The sequence below is a fragment of the Arachis hypogaea genome, chromosome 1 (genome assembly GCF_003086295.3).
Source record: "Arachis hypogaea cultivar Tifrunner chromosome 1, arahy.Tifrunner.gnm2.J5K5, whole genome shotgun sequence".
Taxonomy (NCBI): Eukaryota; Viridiplantae; Streptophyta; class Magnoliopsida; order Fabales; family Fabaceae; genus Arachis; species Arachis hypogaea.
Window position 1 is genome coordinate 1,542,825 of NC_092036.1, and position 7,970 is coordinate 1,550,794.

The following is a 7,970-nucleotide window of genomic DNA, read 5'->3' on the forward strand; positions in this document are numbered from 1 at the left end:
GACTACAAGTCAAGCTCGAGTTAATTAACTACATGACAAGTCAAGCCTTTTAAGAGCAAAGTCTAGCCTAACTTGGCCTGTTTTCACTCCTAGACGGCACATCAACAAATTAGAATCCTTGCTCACAATCAAGATTTTGTTTAGCTAACCAATCTACACATGAGTTAGCTTCTCTATATATGTGTTTGAATTCAACTTGCCAAGGTTTCAATTTCATTCTCTCTATATTTCTGATTAAAGCATTGTGACATTTGCAGAAAAGTCTGGAGTTGGATATGCTGTTGAAGGAGATCTCTAAATCTGTTTTAACTATTACACAAGGCATCTCCGAAGATCTCTAAATCTGTTTTAACTATTACACGAGGCATCTCCATCTGCCACGCTATCTCAAAGTCATGAAGGATTTTTCATAGTTTAGCTTCATCAATGCTACATTGTCTCAATTTGAGGGGTTAATTTTTTATAAGAATTGGATTAATCTTTTTATTACCGTTGGACTTTTTTTGTTAGTAGATGCATTGGAATTTTTTTTTCAAGATATGAAATTTTATTAATAAAAATTGCAATAGAGTAATATTGGTCTATTTGAGGACTCTAGCAAAGATAAGGTGGGAATTAACCCAAGAAAATAATAATAGAATAACCTAAAAGGAAATAGAAAAAAAAAACTTCACAATTAGTTGTCTTAAGGTGATATTCCTTTTACATGTTTTGTGTCTCTTTTCAAATAGTATCTAGTATAATTCTTTTGCCATCAAAAAATAATTTGTTCTTAGATATCCAAATCCTCCATAGCACTATTGTAGGAAGACTTCGATACTTTTTGTTAGAACCCGTTTGCTTTATTTTTTAAAGCATCTTTCTCCACCAATTACAAAAGCTACCATCCCCATCAACTCCATTTGGACTGCTAAACAAGAGCCCCATGTGATTCCACACTTGCCGCAAGTGATTACAATTTACAAGTAAGTAAGCAATGGGTCAAAGTTTCGTCCTACATTTCACATCTTGGACAGATCACAGGGATAGCTTGAATGCGGGCGTGCAATCGGTGCCTAACCGGAAAGCCATTGTAGAGAGCTTTCCATGCAAAGACCTTAACTTTGGCCGGATAGTCAAGATCCCAAATCGAATTCCATAGATTTTTGTCTCCGAAAACTGGTGGAAGACTTTCAAGTGGCAGGTGAAAAAACTTGAAGCATACCTCATATCCTGACCATACAGAGTAAGAACCCTTTTTCCTTGTACCAAATCAATTTATCTTCTTCTTTAATGCTTACTTGAAGTATCTCTTGTGTAATTTCTGGTATGAAGTTGCTGGCTATAAGTGATGCATTCCAATTACCTTCCTCAGTGATGAGTTGAGAAACCCAAATTAAGCTTGGATTAAGCTCCTGATTCTATCTGTCTCAGTGTCAATGGTCCTTATCTTCCAACCCAACAATCTTTCCAAATCTTCACTGTTGATCTCCTCCCAATCTGCCAGCAAACCCCCTTTTCCAGAACCTTTCGTCTTTCTAATAGATTTCTCCAAGCCCAGACAGATTGTAGCCAACATCAGCTTTTAGAAATGAAGAGTGTCTAAAATACCTTTTGAATACTTTAGTCACTAGGGAATTCGGTCTGGTAATCAATCTCCATCCCTGTTTTCCTAGCGTAGCGAGATTAAAAGCTTTTCGGTCCTTAAACTCCAATCCTCTTTGATTTTTTAGTCTACACAGTGTGTCTCACTTAATCCAGTGAAGACTCTCTTCTTCTTGTTTCTGTCCCCACCAAAATTGCATAAATATTCTCTGAATTTCATCTATGAAAGTTTAAAGCACCCCAAAGTGTATATCGGGATAGCCGTACCCACAGATTTAATTAAAACTTCACGACCACTAATCGACAATAATGATCTTTTTCAATGCTGTAATTTTTTTGCAACTTTATCTTTGACATAAGCCAATGTTGCTTTTTTTTTTTATTTCTGGATTGTTGTTGGTAAACCCAGATATTTGTCTTGAGCGCCAACATTCAGGACCTGAAGAATGGTTGCAAAGATTTTCCTTTCTGATTGCGGTGTATTCCGACTGAAAAGCACAAAAAAAGAGTAGTATTCAATGATTTACCTTCGTTGATACTCTGTTTTTAGTTTGTTTGGTTTGCTTTACCAAAGTAGGGTTTCGAGAAAGAGACTGTGAGATGAAAGTAGTGATTTGCTACAAACAAAAAGCAAAAACACAAAATCACATAATGATTTGCCACAAATAAGAAGAAAGAAAGAAGAATCCAACAATTTACCTTCGTTGATGCTCATTTGGTTTGCGGTTCTGTGTCTTTGTTGATGCTTGTTTAGTTTCTGAGAGTGAGAATATAAGAGGAAGTAGTGATTATGATTTATGAGTGATTATGATTTATGCTGTCTACCAAAGGTTTGGGTGAGTGGGAGCATGTTTTACACACCCTTAGTGCTAAGAATGGTTTTTGTTGGGGTTGCAATAACTTGGTTGGACTTGGTTCACAAAAAAGTTTGTCCATGTAGCATCACTGTACCAAATATTATGAAAAAGTGCTGCCAAAGTAATTAGCTTCTCAAGACATCCTAAAACAGAAAAATTAAAACCAAAATCGAGTAAATAGTTATGGTAAGCTATATGGATGTTCTTCACAGAAAACAGAAAGCTATATGGATGTTACAATCTCAATTATTAGTATACCTTTTTTTCCCCTAAACACTATAGTTAAAGTATGCATAAACAAAAACCAAAGAGAGGGAGTATATGTTGATCCTGGTCTAAAAAGGTTACTCTTGCAGCAATCTCAAGGAAGATAACTCTTGGAAACAAGAGGAACCTATCTTGAGGTAGAAATTAAGGTTTCAATTAACTTTAGTTTCTTATTCGTAGTTCAACTACTCACAATTGCATAAGTTGACCAATCTTAGCCTTAGATGTGGCTGCGCTCAACCTTCAACAACTTATGAGTTTTTAAAAAAAGTACAATAACAACATATTCTCTCAGCTATGTAATATACACGAACTAAAAATTCGTACTAGCAGGTGTTAATTGCAGAACCAAATAAAAAAAATTAATGAATATGATCTTATAGAATAAAAACAGCCATAACACATACCAACTCCAACAAAGTCAATTAACATGAGAAACCCACCTTTTATAAATAACATACCATAGAAGAACTGGAGATGCAAAATGATTTTCCTGATATCTCCATTAGTAAAAGAGGATGGAAGTTGACTCCTTCATATTCAAAAACCTGCAGGTCATTCAAAGAATCTCATTATAAATTTGGCCTTCAATTATTTTTTCTCATCCGTTTGGGGGAACAGAGTATGGAACCTGTGTACAATGATAAGTGACATAATTCCCATAAATTTCTTATGGACAAAATTTAAAAATGATAAAGAGGTGGGTACCATGTCACTGATTCTCCCATGGGTGATATTATTCCAATCGCGAGAACGTTTCCTGAGAATCCACAACAAAGATAAGGGGTGTTATCATGTGGAAGATCATATGAGGATCAGATCTCTGGAGTTGTCACTGCCGAAATCATTGGATTCGACGTTGATGCAGTCACCCACAGCCGGATTAGATCACCGAGATTGTCACTGCAGCAAGAACTCCACTATATACTGCGACGACCCAGTGCAAAAAATAAATAATCTTCTTGCCTCTAATTAGTTTGTAACAAGCAAGAGCTCTGATTCGTCGTCAATACATTGCTGATTAAGGCAGCTATATCGTTTATTTATACTTGTCATTTGACGTGTCAATTCCTCAAGGATCCCATAAGTTTCATCTTGCCTCAAATGCAATATGCTTCCTGCTGAGAATGAATAAAATTTCTTTCTCACTTCAATCCAACTCTGTCCAGGTGTTTTCTTTAACCCTTTTGATTTTGCTGAGACCCTAACCCTTGCTGAATCCTCCCATCTTCCACTTGCAGCATAAATATTGGAAAGCAGCATGAAGCTGCCAGTTATTTCTGACTTCAGGGTCAGAATGTTTGATTCTGTTTCTTCTGCAATGTCTGTGTCTCTGTGCATTCTACATGAGTTTAGAAGAGCTCCCCAAACGCAGTCATTAGGTTCAATTGGCATGTTTCTAACAATGTCGCTTGCTTCTTGCAGAAGTCCAGCGCGACCAAGGAGATCAACCATGCATGCATAGTGCTCTACATTAGGTTTAATCCCAAATTCACTGGCCATCCGATTGAAAAGGCCACGACCTGCAGCCACTAATCCAGCATGGCTGCAAGCGGATAGAACAGCAACAAAAGAAATGTTATCTGGCTTCATTCCAGCTTCAAGCATCTCATCAAAAGTTCTTAATGATCTCTCGCCAAGTCCATGGATTCCATAACCACCAATCAATGAATTCCATGAGATTATATCTCTACCCTTAATATTATCAAATACCAAATGCCCTTCCTTGAAACCACCACACTTCATATACATGTTAATCAGACCATTTCCCACCAAAATATTGTCATCCATCTGAATCCTAATAGCATAACCATGGAGCTCCCTGCCAAGATTCAATGCTGCTAACTCTGCACAAACTGATAAAACACTGGAAATCGTCACACAATTGGCGATTACTCTGCAAAGCTGCATTTGCCTAAAAAGTTCAAGTGACTCCTCACAACGGCCCTTAGAAGCAAAGCCACATATTACTGCACTCCAACTTATGACATTAGGCCTCACTAGCAAATAACTATCCAATTTCTCCATCTGCAAAAACAATGCATAGGCCTCATCACACAATCCTGATTCAGCATAAGCTGATATTAAAGCATTCCAGCTTACTAGGTTCCTGGCCTTCATCTCAAAAAACACTTTATGAGCATCCTTAAGATGCTCATGCTTCCCATAACCACCTATCAGTGCATTCTTTACAAACAAATAATCTTCATATCCACCTTTAACAACATACCCGTGGATTTCACTGCCCCTGTCAACATCAACCATATCAGCACAAACAGATAACACCACAGCTAATCCTTCAGCACTGATTTCAACCCCCCTTGTTCTCATCAACTTAAACAACTTAAGGGTTTTATCATAAAATCCACATCTAGCATGGCTTGACAACAGTGAAGTCCATGTCACAGAGTTAGGTTGCAAACCTTCCAATTCCATCCTCTTAAAGATCCTAGAAGCACCAACAGGATCGCAACTCAAAGCGTAGCCTGAAACCATGGTATTCCAGGAGACAAGGCTTCTCACAAGCATTCTATCAAACAGGTGGCACGCATATTCCATTTTCCCAAGCTTCCCATACATGCTCAAAAGTTCATTAACCACATGAAGATGATTCCAAAAACCCATTTGCAAAACATGACAATGGACAATATTGCAGAAACCAGTGGCACCGACATTGGAACAAGCTCGAATTACCAGAGGAAGAGTAAACCCATCGGGCAAAAATCCAAGCTTTCGCATGGCAACATAAAGCTGAACCGCAAATTCATAATAACCATAAGTGACATTGGCTCTGATGATGGAATTCCATAGAAGAAGGTTCTGGAGTTCGTCAAAAGGGACCAAACTGAACACTTTGCGTGCATCAGAGACAAGCCCAAAGCGTGAATATAGGGATATGAGCCTGGAGGCCAAGAAGGGGGAACGATGCGCATCCGTGACGAAGATTTGGGAATGGATTTGGCGAGCTTGTTGGAGAGTAAGGGATTGCTGAATAAGAGAATCGAAATAACCGAGAAGTTCATAGTGGTGAGTGACGCAAGTGTGGAAATGGTGGAAAGATATTAAAGGTTTGAAAAGAAGAATGCGATGGAAACGTGAGGAGCGAGAGAAGAAGCAATCAGACACAGCATTGAGCATCACGGACCTAGCCAATGGCAGATGATGTCATCGCAGGTGAAAACAATGAAGGAAGCTGTAGCAACAATCCTATCCTACTATCTTCTTAAGGCCCCTGCTATGGTGATTTATGTGGAGAAAGTAGAAACCAACTTAAGTTTGACGACCAAATCCCAAACTGCTCCCGAGATTCATGTTACACTATTATCGTCTCGAAGAGAGATGCACATATTGGTTTTTCGCAAGGTTACAAGAACCAAACCCGTCGAATAATTGGTTCAATGGTCTAACCAATGTCTAACCATCGTTGGTCTAACCAATGTCTAACCATCATTGAACTGGTTTAATTAAATACAAAATAAAATTATTAAAAAATCAATATATAATTTCATATATTTAAATTTAATAATTTTTAGGCTAATAAAATTTAAAGTTTTACAATTTTATATAGTAACTTGTCTATAATTTATCGTTAAAGATTCACAAATAAGTTTAAACACTAAAGTTTATGATTAAAAATGAGTACCCATTTTGGTCCTCAAAGATTTCAAACTGGACACTTTAGTCCCCAACTAAAATTAATTACTCAATTGGTCCATAACAATTAACTTTGTCAGTCACTTAGGTCCTTTACTCCGTTAATTTTAACGGAGGACAAAATAGACCCTGACAACTCTAACAGGGGACAAAATAGTCCCTGATCTCCTCTGTTTGAAAACGACACTGTTCTCTTCCAATTTCCATCATATCTCACATAATACTAACAGTCTAACACTGTAACTTCAAACTACACAATGCACACTCTATAAATTTAATGTTCATAAGAAAAAAAATCCTCCACGGGTTGAGTTGCTGATGTGATTTGTAATTTTAAAAAGATTGAATACTAGAGATAGATTATGTAAGTTTAAGATTGTACCAGAAGCGGAATCCTTTTGTGTCTTATGTAAGGATAGATTGGAGACGGTACATCACTTATTTTTTTCATGTGATCGTATATGGAAGTTGTGGGGATCAATCTTGATGGATTGGAGTGTGATTTGGGTTTGGCCAAGAACCATCAAAGAATGCTTTGAGGTGTGGATGGATAGAAAGATAAGGAAAGATATGAAGGAAGTGTGGATGGTGTTATTTTTTTCTATAATATGGTGCACATAGAGATATAGAAATAACATTGTCTTTAATAATGGAGTGTTGGTATTAGAGAAGTTAAAGGAGGAAGTTGTAGAATGCACAAATCGATGGTGTCAAGATTGACAATATAGGAGTAAATGATGTACTTATGAGTACAAATATCAAGTCTAAGGTGAATAAGAAGACATATGAAGTTGATTTTTGATGCATGATTTACTGATCTATGAAAAAGGCCAATAATTCTGCAAATTAAAAGTTGGAAGGAGAATGATCATGATTTGATGTTGTATAACTGATCAGGTTCATCTTAAAGTGTCTTTAGAGGAGCCAAAATCATTATATTCTTTTGCTTCCTGTTTGCTGTTTTATGCTAGTTGTTATGTTTTCTTTGTAGTTATTGCTCTGTTTTTGTTACTGTTTTTTGGAATTACACCCACTTTGTTTGGAATTGAGTGGAGATGTAATTTGCATATGATGTCGAAAGAGAATCTTTTCATGATGTCCTAATGTCCAATAATCTATATTGCTTGTCGGAGAGTGGAAAAAGGCGTGCCCTTGGAGTAGTTGTGGAACTTGGTCTTGAGGATGTCGTGGAGGTTGTCGGGGTTGGAGGTGATGTTATCAAAGACGTGGAAGTGGATGCTTTTGGTGGGTGAAGTACAGAGGAGGTGGATGTATCAATCACAAAGATTTAGAAAGTGTGTGGTCCATGACATGTTGAGGTAGGTGCGATACGTTTGACAATTACACCATGGCTTAATCTTGGAGCTAAAGAGGAGGAAGGAAAAGATGGAAAAGAAGACTATGAAGGTGAAGAAGGAGAGTATGAATGTTAGGGTTATGCGAGATATGATAAAAATTGGGGAAGAACAGTGTCGTTTTCGAATAAAGGGGTCAGGGATCATTTTGTCCTTTGTTAGAGTTGTCAGGGATTATTTTGTCCCATGTTAGAGTTTTCAGAGACCATTTTGTCTTCCGTTAGAGTTGACAGAGCCAAGAACCTAAGTGACT

The 7,970-nt window shown here is 37.3% G+C and overlaps 1 protein-coding gene across 28 annotated transcripts; it reads right to left on the bottom strand.

The window, feature by feature from the left end:
* Window positions 1–604: 604 nt before the first annotated feature.
* Window positions 605–6,141, bottom strand: LOC112789525 (putative pentatricopeptide repeat-containing protein At1g17630). 28 transcript variants are annotated; one of them, XM_072234959.1, is made up of 6 exons: window positions 3,675–6,141; window positions 3,417–3,468; window positions 3,170–3,256; window positions 2,446–2,584; window positions 2,284–2,341; window positions 605–2,072 (listed from the first exon to the last, which is right to left on the bottom strand). In XM_072234959.1, the coding sequence occupies exon 1, from the start codon at window positions 5,844–5,846 to the stop codon at window positions 3,681–3,683; it is 2,166 nt and encodes a 721-aa protein (XP_072091060.1). In that variant the 5' UTR covers window positions 5,847–6,141; the 3' UTR covers window positions 605–2,072; window positions 2,284–2,341; window positions 2,446–2,584; window positions 3,170–3,256; window positions 3,417–3,468; window positions 3,675–3,680. The 28 variants fall into 28 exon arrangements, with proteins under 28 accessions (XP_072091060.1, XP_072091054.1, XP_072091049.1 ...); XM_072234953.1 differs by having other exon boundaries at window positions 605–2,201; XM_072234948.1 differs by adding an exon at window positions 2,154–2,201 and having other exon boundaries at window positions 2,446–3,256.
* Window positions 6,142–7,970: the final 1,829 nt, after the last annotated feature.